We start from the raw sequence: 14,176 nt of genomic DNA on the forward strand, positions 1-14,176 counted from the left end.
GAATTTCTCAGGAATGTTCCCTTCTTTTGGCAATAAATCCAGTGTGGTTCCAGGTGTGGTTCTAGGTGGTGGTTGGGTCGCCCCCTGGTTGTCATCGGCGACCACTGAGGGGCTCAATGAAGAGCAGCAGGCACGAATATCTGACCTGTGAGAGGTTGAATGCTCACTTTTGATTTGAGGGGTGAGAATCACTTCCATGAACAAGCTGCTGGTGAAGCCCCACCCCACTGGTCTGGAGGGGTCCTGGTTTGGAGCTCTGGTGGTTTCTTGGTGCTGTGGTTGGGTGGCATCCTGGTCTGGTGGGGTTGTGGTCTGGATGTTTCCTTGTCTTAGTGTTGAGTGTGGATTTGCCTCCATGTTGGCGCTTTTCCCAGCTCAGTTGTGATGTCTGGGTGTCAGTCGGGACCTCCTCTCTCTGTAGGCAGCGCCTCTCTCTCTGTCCTTCTGATTTCTACCCACAATGCATGGCGTTGTAGTTTGCACCCTTTGTAAGGTCCCAAATGAAGTCAGTTTTGGAGGTTTCTGCACTCTTAAACAGTGTTGGTCCACATTTGGACTGGAGTTTGAGTTTGAGAACAACTTTGGTCCCTGTAGCTGCTGTGAGTTTATGTTCCGAGGCTGAATGATCCACTCAAGAACACGGTGAGACGGACCTCTCACCTCTGGTCCTGAGGGACGGAGCCTCTTGAAGGGCCTTTCATCCGTCGTTCATTGTCAGTCGGACTCACTCCCAACCTTCTGCTCCAGGGGGTTTCACTCTCTCTTTGTGCTTCATTAACAACTCTCCGCCATCCCAGCGGTGCCGAGCTTTCCTGAAGCAGTCTCACTTCTGAAACGCATGACGGACATCTTGTTAAGAGAAACTCTCCGGCCTCAACCAGAGAGATTCCCAGATTCCCCAGAGTCCGACACACTTCTGCCTCGGAGCTTTTCTCAGATGCCGCCAGCTTTCTCTGAAGGAGTCAAACCTGGTAGCTGGATAGTGGTGAAAGACAAGCAGCAGAGGAGATGCCAGGATAAGAGGAGGACGAGAGGAAAGACGAGGATGATGATGATGGAACGAAGGAGGTAAAGTAATGAATCATGCGGCTGGAGAACAATTATATGACTGTTAACTACGTGAGAAAAGTAAATTCACACTGAAGAAGATGTGGATTTGTTGGGTAAAGGATCTATTTTTAGCTCACCGGTGTTTCTATGTCGGATGTTTCTGTTGCTGATGAACTCAAATGCTTCAGGATGGAGGTCGTAGCACCTCTGACATCACATCAGAACTGAAACAGCAGGTTTCGGGGGATGGCGGGACTGGGCGATCCTTCAACCAAGCCTGAACCTTTAAAAGTGGAACACTCTCCCAGTGTCAGGACACCATGCTACTGCTGTGAACAGTAGCGGCTGGCCAGCTGAGGCTGACCCTCGCTGCCCTGGATGTGAGTTGCAGGCCCCTGAGGCACATTTTCTGTAGGACTCTGTTCCTCAGAGGAAGCTGTCTGGAGTTGAGTGGCGCCCCCCATATCAGACCTGAAGAGTGAGTCCAGGGAGAAAAGTGGGAAAGAAACCTCATGACAGACAGCTCCTGTCAGGACATCAAAGCCAGCAGAGAATCATCAACACGTCCAGCTGCAAAATCCATCCGACCAGACCGCCCTTGTCCTCCTTAACCCTTCTGGGCTGCCGGCAGCCCTCGTGGTCCAGGCACTGAGACTGTTTGCCAGAGTTCTCCTGACCTCAGCCCTGGTGGGGCTCGGACAGCTGCCTCCCCGTTTTCAGTCTTTTTAACTTGTAGAACGATGACGAGGTGAAGCCGAGACCCAGGCTAGTCAGCTTAGCACAGTGAATGGTAGTGGGTGGGATGTGTTAGCATAGCTCCATTTTTACTTGCATTGATATCATGAGGGTCGTGTGTAACCTTGGTGATGAAATAACGAACATGAGTTTATCTGCAGGTAAACATCAGAATGATTGTCAAGGAATTCACATTTTATGGCCGTGGACAAACAACCACGAGCAGCTACCTTCAATATCAACGTCCAGTCATTTTCTGACCCGGGGTGAAATGCAGACCGTCCTGCAGGAGGCGCATCAGCCAGGGACACCTGTCAAATTACAGGTGTGCTAAAGTTTAAAGGAGTTTTCAGACTACATTGTAACTCTGATATCACATGCTGAAAGTTCACCTGTGGCCACTGGACACCTGAGCACCGCTGAATGGCTCAGCAGGAACTGGCGGGTGACATCATCATTCCAGGTGTTGCCAGCTAGCAAGCTAACTTGTCAATGAGGAATCAGACAGAGAAATGACTTTCTTAAAGCTCATGGATCACGAATTGGCTGACAGCAAAAAAATCAGTAAACATTTCCATGGTAACAGCCCTGTCCACCAATCAGAGGCATCGCTGAGTCATTCTAGGATTGTGGGTAGTGAAGTAGTTCACTGTGAGTTGATGTCAGAGGAATTCGTCGCGGAGCGGATACCATAAACCTACTGGCTGGCCTCGAATGGTTATGACATGATAACTGATGATCAGCTCCTCTGCTGATGGGTTCTTCACCAGCATCGCCCGCAGAGGTCCAGTTTTCTGTCCTTGGAAACTCGACTGGATTCGTCTCATATTTGAAGTGGCGGGGACGATCAAAGTCCGACGCTTTTTGTCAGGCAGCTTCGTGGACCTTGCTCACCTCCGCATCTTTCTTTCTCTCTCACTTTTCGCCACAAACGCCAGCCTCATCCACTGCCTGCACTAACACCACCCACGCTACTAATGCCGACAACCACGGTAAGACACCCTCCTCCTCCTCATGCAGCCCCCACCTCTCTTCTCCACCCTTCACCTGAGTCATCTCAGACCCAAAACAAATTCCTTGTTCATTTCTAGTTTTCATCAAAGCCCACTTCATCGAGGCCTGGTTGCTGTGTTCTGTGTGACCGTCCTGGAAGCTCTGGGTTGTTTCCCTTCCCTCTGATCACTCCAACTCTTTTATTCATTCATTCACTCTGTTCTTCCCTGCTGACTCTGCCCACACTCAATGAATATGTGAAGGATGAGATCATCACATTGTCACTAGATCTTCTGTCATTTTTCCCATCAGACCACTCCTGTTGGTGATTGAATGTTCCCAGGATTTGATGTTAATCAGGTTTTAGTTATATACCGTTAGTCGTATAATTTGAAAAGCTTGATGACACACCTGAGTTCAAAACACTACATGACCCTCACATGCACCTGGTTCATGTCTGTCCTCCGTGTGGTTGCACCTGCTGGGCTGTGTCCTGTTGATTTGTTATTTCCAGTCCTCCCTCTCATCACTACATCACCCAGCACCCCCACCAATAGCATGCCTCTAACCCCACCCATCAGCAGCAGCACCACCAGCAGAACCAGCTCCTCCTCCTCTGGTAAGCTTTCATCTGCTTCGTAGCTTTGTTGTCCATCCAGGCCTTCAGTACAAGAAATCCAAAACGGAATGAGCCTCATTCTCCAAACCACATTTAGAGGAACACACCAACCACAGACTGCTAGGTAGCTTAGCCTAATGGCTGGCAGTGGATGGGAAGTGTAAGCATCAGTTAGCTCAAGTCCAGGCTAGTTAGCGTAGCACAATGAACAATAGGGGGTGGGAAGTGTTAGCATCAGCTAGCTCAGGTCCAGGCTAGTTAGCTAAGCCCAATGGCTGGTAGTGGGTGGAAGTGTTAGCATCAGCTAGCTCAGGTCCAGGCTAGTTAGCTTAGCCCAATGACTGGTAGTGGGTGGGAAGTGTTAGCATCAGCTAGCTCAGGTCCAGGCTGGTTAGCTTAGCCCAATGACTGGTAGTGGGTGGAAGTGTTAGCATCAGCTAGCTCAGGTCCAGGCTGGTTAGCTTAGCCCAATGACTGGTAGTGGGTGGAAGTGTTAGCATCAGCTAGCTCAGGTCCAGGCTAGTTAGCTTAGCTCAATGGCTGTTAGTGGGTGGAAGTGTTAGCATCAGCTAGCTCAGGTCCAGGCTAGTTAGCTCAGCCCAATGGCTGGTAGTGGGTGGAAGTGTTAGCATCAGCTAGCTCAGGTCCAGGCTAGTTAGCTTAGCCCAATGACTGGTAGTGGGTGGGAAGTGTTAGCATCAGCTCGCTCAGGTCCAGGCTAGTTAGCTCAGCCCAATGGCTGGTAGTGGGTGGAAGTGTTAGCATCAGCTAGCTCAGGTCCAGGCTAGTTAGCTTAGCCCAATGACTGGTAGTGGGTGGGAAGTGTTAGCATCAGCTAGCTCAGGTCCAGGATAGTTAGTTTAGCCCAATGGCTGGTAGTGGGTGGAAGTGTTAGCATCAGCTAGCTCAGGTCCAGGATGCTGGTGTGTCCAGCAGGAATCCTCCTCCTCCTCCTCCTCCTCATCAGTAGCAGCAGTCGCTCTTCTAGTCCTCAACAAACCTTTGGTTCTGTTGACCCAGGTTCCAGTGGAGCTTTGGAGGTGCTGCGTCAAATCACTGCTCCCAGTCAGGAAAGTAGTTCCGGCTACGTGTCTGATTCTACCACTACAACGTCTCCTCGTGTTAAACTGGTATTCATCACCAAGGTTACACACAACCCTCCTGATATTAATGCAGGCAGAGACGGAGCTACGCTAACACTTCCCACCCACTACCAGTCACTGTGCTGAGCTAACTAGCAGTATTTGCAGTAGTTGGTCTTCTTTGGGTCATGTGTTCGTTCAAAAACTGAAACTAAATGTTATTCAGTTGAAATAATTTAAGTTTATTTTTTTCTTTTTATAGTTTGTTGTGAGCTTGCTCAAACATAGATCGTAACCAAAGAGATCATGGAAACCAAAACGTTGGCCTCTGGCTTCCCCATCATTGTCATGTGTTTTTGTGTTGACTTGATGGCTTAGTTTGCTAATCAGTTCTGGCAGCTGCTGCTCGCGCCACCAGCACCATCACTGCTCCCACCTCATCCTCTACCACTAATGTTGCTTCACCCAAAAGCACCACACATGGTTAGGTAGCTGGCATTAACGTGGTCTGTCACGTCACACCTACAATTGGATGTTTTATATATTTTTCTGGTGTTTGAGCAAAGATTTCACCGAGTTTCAATATTACATAGCTTTGCATAACCACGGCATGTTCTCAGAGCCCCCGGGGACCTACGCCTGACCCCTCAATCCCCTTTTCAGGATCTTTTCGAAACTGTAGTTTCTTTTCCTGTGTTTCAAAACCATGACGAGGTGGCCATTGCTGACAGTCTATGTTGATATGTTGTCCCTGTAACAGAGCCTTGTTGTCGTGTCCCCATGATATAACGTAGCTGTGCTGATAGGTCCCTGTCATGTCACTATGCCGTTTCATTTATTCATTCAAATTCTTGTTTGACAGGAACAAATGCATGCATCGTATCTTAAAGTATACAAAGTAGATGCCATGCATGCATGCAGGTATCTACTGTAGCTGTGGCGAATTAGCAACCCCTAAAATCCTGACTAATATACTACAATGGTTTACCTCCCTACAGCCCCCCTGACCACCAGCAGCACGCTGACCCTTTCACCTCTTCCCACTAACAGCCTCACGACTAACCCTCCTCCCCCCACGACGCTGGGTAAGAGCGCTGACGCTGGAGGGACTCACTCAATCAGAACACCAGCCAAGAGACTTTTTTGGATCAAATATTGATGTTATTAAAATATTATCCAGATTTTGGGGAGTTATGTGAGGTTTCTGAAGCATTATTAGGAACGTAGATGTGAAAGATACTGAAAGCAATGATTTTTTCCATTTTCTCACAGAATAGAGATGCCATTCAGTCATTTAGTCTATAAAGAGGCGTGGCTTATTTCCAGATGCTTCCGTCTATTAGAGACTATTAATCACGTACTTCAAAATATATACAACTTGATCATTTTGTTTGGAACTGTGCTACACATGTGATGTCATTTGAATAGCACTCATTTTATCACTCAAGCGTTCATGCTAACATCAGCCTGCACCAGCATTCATCCATTCATCACATATCTTCTGTCTCCTGGCTCCTTCTCACAAACTGTCTCAGGAGCATCACTGTTCACTACTAACCAACCAGCCACTAACACAGCCGCTGCCGCCGCCGCCGCCGCCACCACATCCTGGGGTAAGAGCTTCACACAGCCGACTTGCTTATTTGTCAAAGTTATTGGATGCTGTAAACAGGAGCGTAATATCACGATTGACAGCTGCTCTTCGTCTAAGAGAACGTCTGGACTTTGTGAATAAATGTACGGATATATATATATATATATATACATAATATGTGTGTATATATATATATACATATACACACATACATACATATATGTGTGTGTGTGTATATATATATATATATATACATATACACACATACATACATATATGTGTGTGTGTGTGTGTATATATATATGTGTGTGTATATATATACATACATATATGTATATATACATATATATGTGTATATATACTTGTGTATATGTATGTGTGTATACTGTATGTATGTACAAATATATGTGTGTGTGTGTGTGTGTATATATATATATATATATATATATATAATATACAGTATATATATATATATAATATACAGTATATATACACACACACATAATCCTGTATCTGTGTTTAATTTTCTTAAATCAGATTCATTTGTAATCAGCTGACCAAATGTGGGTGGGGTGTGTGATGTCATTGAGTATTCTGTCGTGTTTTTGCTTAAAATACTTTGTTTTTCATGTGTAACCTGCTTTTTCACCACAACGTCGTCCTGCTGGCAGCAGTGAGAACCACAGAGAAACCTCCAACCAGAGGTTCTGATGGAGCTGGTATCCAGTTCAGTGGTCCTGCTGTTGGTCCCAGCCCCCACCACAAAAGACTCCAGCATGTTTTCAGATCCCCTGAAGCCCTAGAACCTCCAGCTCCTCCTCCAGCCATCAGCAGACCACCCAGGCCTGCCTCTGGTCCCCAACCTCATGAAGGGGTTCATCATGGTTCGCCAGCAACCAGTCAGCCCAGACTTCCAGCCAAAGCCCAACCCAGATTCTTCCTGGTTCTGCCCCCTCCTGCCCCACTTGCACCCTCTCCCCTTAGAACCCTTGGTCACCGCAGCTCTAAGACCTCCCTTGGCTTCATCTCAACCCCTCTGATCTGGCCAGGGAGGAAGAAGCCAAGTGGAGGAAGACATACAGCTGCCACCAGAGCACCAACCAGGCTGGCGTTTCACGTCACGAAACCTGCTCTTCTGCCAGCGGAGCTGAAATCCACGACCCGGCATGCGTTCACGACACAACCAAACAAACTCCAATACACCTCTGGGTTAAAAAACACAACATCCACTGCAAGGTTTGTTCCTGACATGGATGGTCGCTCATGGGATCCGCACACATTGCCACCAGGTGCCAAGCTCCTTCCTGCGTCTGGGTCTCCCATCTTGACTCTGGGGTCATCACCATGGCAACATAGACACAATTTATCAGAGACACAGGAATCTGTTGTGACATTACCATCGTTGCTTAGCAACAGGAAAAACAAATTTTCAAGTTGGTCACTGCAGAGCAGAAGGAGCGAAAACCAAAGTGACCCTCTGGAGCTGTTAGCTGATGCATCAGGAACGGGGATGTATGGCCACCTCACAGATTACAGTGGTGCCTTTAGCTCATATGAGTTTGACGCGTACTCACTGGAGGAACCTGCCGCCATCCCTGTTGCACAACCAGGAAGTGAACATTTGCCAGATGGAGCACTTCCCTCCTTCACCACCAAGATTCTTACAGCTGTTTCTCAAACTTCCATCCAAGTTCAGTCTCACCTCCAAGGCGCAAGTGGACCAGTGCAGCAGGAGACTTCAGAAAAATTGGACACTTTAAAAACACCACGTCTCCATGGTCCGTCCCGTTCACAGCCTCTCCTCACACCACCAACGCCTTCTGAGTCGGCGGTACATCAGAGCGCCTCCACTTCCCCTATAGCTGTCTTCTTGTCTTTTTCAGTGCCGCCATGGAATGTAGCACCTCAAACATCCTCGTATTCTCCAAACCTGCCAGAGGGCACATACGAAGCAGACATGAGTGTCGATAGGGAGCTCGCCGCGGCCAGAAGTAGCCTGATCAACTATTTATACGCTAATCCAGAAACACGCTACTCCTCCTTCTCTCCTGCTTCCTCTTCATTCTCCCTTCTTATCCCTCAGGGCCTCCGTCCTCCTCCACCCTCCGCTGCTCCTTGCCAGTCCGCCCACTCCCCGCCTTCATCTCCCCAGCACGGTGAACAACAACATGCTGTAGATGTTGTTGGGTCTGCTGCTCCAGAGTCAGGTGGAGTTCTGTCTCCATCCTCAAACCTGCAAAAAGATTTGGCGGTTGACGTGGTGCCCTCCTTCACCCTAAATGTCCCCTCTGAAGCTCAAGTGGGTGATGGTGCGTCGCTCGCTGAGTACCGCCCTCTTACCTTATCGCCCTCTTTTGAGAATGTTCAGTTCCTTGTTGGCCGATCAGGTCTAATCAGACCGACTCCCTCAGGATCCTTGGTGGTTGACTCGATGGCACCAGATTTATCAGTCAGTCCGGTCTGGTCTCAGTCTGCACTGGACCAGTCTGATTCTGGTCTCTGGACTTCCAATGACACACCTGCTCCCGACAATACATCTCCTGTTTCTTCTTCAAACCTATCACTTTGGCATCCCCATGACATGTCACCTCCTGCATCCTCAGAGTTGCCCCTTGCTGCCACGGCAGTACAGGTTACCATGGTGACAGAAACTAAGCCCTCCGTTCATCCTCTTTTGGCTCAGTTTCCATCTGGCTCAAGAGTCCGACCAACTGCCAGGCTGACCTCAGATCCACAGACGTCGCCATGTACAGTCACCCATTTACACACGGCCATCCATGTGAACACACTCGCTGGCTTCATCAGTAGCCAGAGTCCTTCTGTGGCGCCAGCAACCCAGATGCCGGCGCTCCACAGTCGCACAAGTGTCCCGCAGCTCGCTTCAGGTATGGATGAGACACTGCAAACTCACATGAACCAGCATTTGGTTTCAAGTGAGCGGCGAGACATGGGTCAGAGGGCGGGGCCACATGCTGGAAGGCTGCATACATCCCACTTGCTGCTTCTCACTCCGGCTCACCTGTGGCCCAGTGTTCTAACTCCTCAACCTCCTACAATCTATCACCCTCCTTCCTCCCGTCCCTCCCTCACCCATCCCCTCCCCCCTCTCTTGCCTGGCTCTTCGTGGCCCACAACAACTCAACCCCCCCAGGTCGATTATTCACCATCCCTCCAAATGTCCACCTTGTTAAGCCAGGGCCTTCTTCCTGCTGACTGGTATGACAGTATGCTGGGCCTTCCTGATGGCACCCTATCATCTTCTGAGCTCTTAAAGGACCTCGAACGAGCCCCATTAGCGGTTAACAATAACGATGATGTAATAACACGCCTTGACCTCAAAGGTCAGAGTCCAGAAGCTGCTCTGAACCCCAAATCAGTTTCCACTGAATCATTAAGTCCTGTCCCCTGCCCCAAATCCAAACCTACGTGTCGACCGGCCCCTGCAGAGGTAACACAACACTCTGGCCCTGGATCTGGTCTGTTGTCTACTTCAAATGCCGCTACCGATGCTGCCGGTCCTGTTTCTGGATCTGATGATCTTCCTGCTGAGACGGACAACCAAACCACCAACATGGCTGCAGCCAAATTCATTCCCAAAACAAATGCAACAACTTTTCTGAGAGACTCACTGATGATTGACACAACAAAGGCTAAAAGCGCTTCAACAGGAAATGCAGCGGTGCCTGTGGTGAGGGTGACGGGCAGCAAACCAACCGTTTCACCATTGTCTATGACCTCACAACCACATGGCACTCAGAGCTCTGCAGTGAACGTCAAGGTGAATGAAGAAGTCCCACCCCCCCAGCTGCCTGGGGCCCTGAGTAGTAACCCTTTCATGAAGAACTCCTCTCCAGCAGCTCTCAATGCATCAGCTGGTGGCGGCAGCCTCAGAGAGGTTACCGTGCGTCCACCCCCCATATCGACATCTGTAATTTTAGAGGCCACGCCCTCATTGCCATGCCAGTGTAAACAAGACCTTCATTTTACATGTCTGTGTGGACTGTCATCGGGTAATGAACAGGAACAAACAACTGTAGATGTAGACAATCGAATCATCCATCTTTAATTCTTCCTGGTGACTTGTATTGAGTCTTAAAGTCTCTTTTTGGTGAAAGCTGAGATGTTAAACGAATACTTCATGCAAAAAGTGTCCTTTTCCTTCCAAGTATTCACTAACGGGAGTACTCAGCTCACTAAGATATTTTTCCCTCCTTTATCACTTCTTTGAGACTCCAGAATGCAGGAAGAACCAGCCATGTATAGTTAGCTTGAAGCTAACAGAGACTGACGGCTAAACAAACTAGACACTTCAGGTTCAGCGCAGCTGTGAATGAGTGCAAGTGACTTGGTTCAGCTTACTGTACCAGCAGGTCACACGCAGTGTGTTAGTGAGTTCCAATCCCAGTCCAGGTGTAGGTGGATCCCTGATCCTCCAGCTGGATCAAGGAGACCTGGATTCTACCAGAGGTTTCTGAACAGTTCAGCTGCTGTTAGCATCAGTCTCTGTTAGCTTCAAGCTAAATATCATGGCTGGTTCTTCCTGCATTCTGGAGTCACTGAGAAGTGATGGAGGAGGCAGAAACACCTGAGTGAGCTGAGGACTCCTGGTGGAGGACTTGGAAGGTTTTTAAGTGAAGTATCATTTAAAAACACCTAATATTGGCAACTGCGTTGAAACACATTCACACCAAAAGTACATGAACATCACCACCCTCGTGTGTGGCGGCTGGCGAGGCCTCTGAAGCTCGTAGAAAAGGTTTCTCTGGCAGGTTGAAACTGATGGTCCACATCTTAACGCTCGTACATTTAACGCAGACGCACAGTAACTGGTGAGAATCAGAGAAACTCACCATTTTCAGCCCACAATAACGAGCGTACCTTTCACAGAATTTAACAACAAAATTACAATGGAAATTTTTGTATGTTAGAAATTGGATACCAGAAATATTTGGTGCCAGCACATCAATATCACACCACAAGTACCTTGATGTACTGCAGTGTGGATATTTGTCCCCGTCCCCACATGCGATGAAAATCAAGCGTGTTGTAAACCAAGATTGTATTCGTTCAAACCTCCATCAGAGAACTTCGACCGAATGTCAGTTGTGGGATAAAAGTACTGTGGCCGAGCCGAGGGTGCAGCAGTCCACCCGCAGCAAGACAGACACCATCATATATGTGTTCACATAATTTGGGCCATCAAATTTAATTCAAAACAAACTAGAGAATTGTTGAAAAACCTGATTTTAAGACTGGATACACAGGTAGATAATTCCAGATGGTGGTTGGGTTTACAGCTGTTTTGATCGATTGTTTGTTTGTAGTGTGGAATTCAATAAACATAGCTGTCAATCAGTAAAGTGGGTGGGATCTCATGTCCTTGGGATTGGCTCCTCATTATTTTGGGCTTCTCATAGGACATTGGAGCTTAGTTGCTCTTGTGTATGAGGGAGTTTCTTCTGTCTCCTTCCTCTGGACATCTCCAGTCAGTGTCCCGGTAGAGACGTCCTCCTCCTGCTGCTGCTGCTGCTGCTTATTAGTTCCACACGGGTCATAAATCATAGAGAAGAGTTTGAAATTACCTTCTGCTCCCAAAACACCAAAAAACCTCATCAGCCTGCAGTGTTGAGGGTCTCAACCAGAGCTGACAAGTAGAGGTTCACGAGAGTTCACTAACCATGAAAGGTAGTGGAGGCACATCTAGTGGCCAGGGTGATGCATAGCAGGAGGGCGTGACAGACGCTCAACCGACTCAACACATCGTGTGCCACAAAAATGTCCTGGAGAGAAAATACTTAGTGGACCTCAATGAAACTATTTACAATGATGACTTATATTAACAGGAGGGATTCTAAAATATTTTCCTGGTTATCTTGTATATTTGGAGAAGCAAAACATGTATTTAATAATGTGAAAGGAAAAAGTTTAAAAAAAATGTACTGATATAAATTTTACAGTTCAAATATGTGCAATTCTGATTTCTTATCTTTTCTGACATCGCAAATAAGTAGCATGCCCAGGCTGTCACTCAGGTTATCGGCAAACACCCAATTAGGCAGGTATGAAGAAACCTTTAGGGTTTGTTTCACACCAACATCAGCGAAACTGCAACCATGTTTGATAATGCCTGTCCCGTTTCCAGGCCCCAGTTTGGAAAACAACTATGTTCAGTGTTCAACATGAAAGCTGAAAAGTGCTGATATTTTAATTCAGAATGTAATTTCTCACGTCTCTGAGTGTTATTTTGGGTGAGGTACATTTGAGGCGTTCAGTGGCACACAGATGCGTTGGCAGTGTAAAAGCTGTCAAAGATGTCATGACCCAGTCTGATAACCCTCCTGCCACTGCGGCAGCCGACAGAAACACGTTCTACGTCTGATTGTGGAACTGTGACATCATGTTGTTAACTGTTAGGCTGTGCATTCCTCCTTTCTACAGTGTAGCATTGGATTGTTGTGTAGCTCCATTAGTCTGATTGATCTCCTGCTATGCTACACGCTAACAGTGTCACTTCCAGTAATGTGTGAAGTTTGTTCCAGATTGAGACTGAAGCCCCATTTTCTCTCTCTGTCTTTAATCTTGTCCCAACCTAGAGGTGGTGTTCTACCACATCGCCGTGGTGGTGGATGGCGGCAGCTCTTCACTGACCTTAGCTGATGTGGAGCAGACAGTGACTCTCTGGGTAAGACCAGCCGCCACGAGGTGCCACCACCATGAGAGACTGTTTTAATGGTTGTGTTTTGTTTTCTTTTTACAGCTGAATAAAACTTTTCATAACTGGACTCACACCGTCTACATTGACTCCATCAGGTACTGAAGATCTGAGGCGTGTTGATGAGATTTGTGGAACAATTTCTCTTCACAGTGTGAAAACATGATGAAGGTGATGCTGGCACAGAACTCTTCTGTTTGTGGCAGAACGGTTGCTTTGTAACAAAGTTTCTGTATCATCAGTACAATTTGGTTTCGCAGGGTTTAAAGATTCTGCCTGCAAGGTTGTGTGCAGATAAAGGTTGTGAAAGAATTAATTGGTAGATGGGAATGGGCGGGGCCTACGTCTAAAAAATTGGCTTCAATTTGGGCAACCAGTGGAAGTTGACACAGCTCTGTACTCAGGTCAGCGCATGCCGCCAGGGGGATTTAAAGTGTATTGAGGTGTTTTCTTTACCACCAGTGCAGCATGTCTGTCCGCCACGCTTGCTGCTTGTCAGTGACATAACTCCTCCCACCCTTTACACGAATGGATTGTGAATCAGCGATCTCTGTCAAACATAAGATAAGATAAGATAAGATAGGTACTTTATTTGTCCCAAACTGGGAAATTCTCTTATTGCAGCAGCAATATAAAAGTAAAAAAAATACAAAAATTAAATAAAATAACCATAAAATTAAAATCTACAATGTGCCAGAATATGGAGCAAAATTAAATAAGGAAATACTGTAAACATGACCGATAGAGCAGAGAGCCCAACCCAATTCTTCTGTTGTTTCTGTGGACTAATGGCCCTGGTGTGCAGCGCGCTTTTACACACACGACTGTACGAGAGAGGAGAGGTCAAAATGGGCCGGGCCGAGGAGATGGAGAACCCCTCTGATTCGTTTGTTTAACGTCAAACAGAAGCGCGTGTCAGACATACGGAACTTCCGCCAAGCTCACGAGAACAGGATGTAGATATCAGGCAAAGTTCTGACCACTCCAAGTGTAACCCTGGAACAAGGGACCGGGGTGCCACAATAGGGTGGAAATGCAGGTAGCTGCAAGGGGAACTGGAAGAGGGCCCCGAGGAAGCTAATGGTAGAGAACCCCACCAAGTTGTATGAATGACAGCGCGGCTGCTGGAGTCTCCAACAGCTAAGGGGCTCCTACACCACGAGCTGAGGTTTGAGCAGGATGTGACTGAGGGTCCTGGTGACTGTAACTGCCTGAACTTCCTGCAAATGTTCTGAAGGCCTGACTACTCTGAAAAGAGTTTTCATGCTGCACCAGAATTAACTGAGGTTCCATTTGACCTTTCAAACCCAATACTCTGGTTTTGATCAGACTGAAAATTCTGAAGAAGACCCAGCAACAACCCTGTGAAAGCCTGCATCCTTTGGTCCGGA

The 14,176-nt window shown here is 47.5% G+C and overlaps 1 protein-coding gene across 13 annotated transcripts in view; it reads left to right on the plus strand.

Moving 5' to 3' along the window:
* The window catches only part of adgrg6 (adhesion G protein-coupled receptor G6), a 102,723-nt gene that overhangs the window by 31,558 nt on the left and 56,989 nt on the right, over positions 1-14,176 (plus strand). For 9 of the 13 annotated variants that reach the window (XM_086190071.1, XM_086190062.1, XM_086190063.1 and 6 more), the window contains 5 exons: positions 2,724-2,777; positions 3,293-3,397; positions 5,478-5,564; positions 6,015-6,092; positions 6,745-10,276. In XM_086190071.1, the coding sequence (XP_086046197.1) occupies positions 3,337-3,397; positions 5,478-5,564; positions 6,015-6,092; positions 6,745-10,139 (3,621 nt within the window). In that variant the 5' untranslated portion in view covers positions 2,724-2,777; positions 3,293-3,336 and the 3' untranslated portion in view covers positions 10,140-10,276. Of the gene's footprint in view, positions 1-520; positions 2,111-2,723; positions 2,778-2,822; positions 3,398-5,477; positions 5,565-6,014; positions 6,093-6,744; positions 10,277-12,666; positions 12,756-12,830; positions 12,884-14,176 lie in introns of those variants that run through there. The other 4 variants (XM_086190064.1, XM_086190073.1, XM_086190072.1 and 1 more) reach the window with 4 other exon arrangements.

Source organism: Aulostomus chinensis, chromosome 20 (genome assembly GCF_037954235.1).
Source record: "Aulostomus chinensis isolate RoL2024-O1b breed Wild chromosome 20, RoL_Achi_v1.0, whole genome shotgun sequence".
Classification (NCBI taxonomy): Eukaryota; Metazoa; Chordata; class Actinopteri; order Syngnathiformes; family Aulostomidae; genus Aulostomus; species Aulostomus chinensis.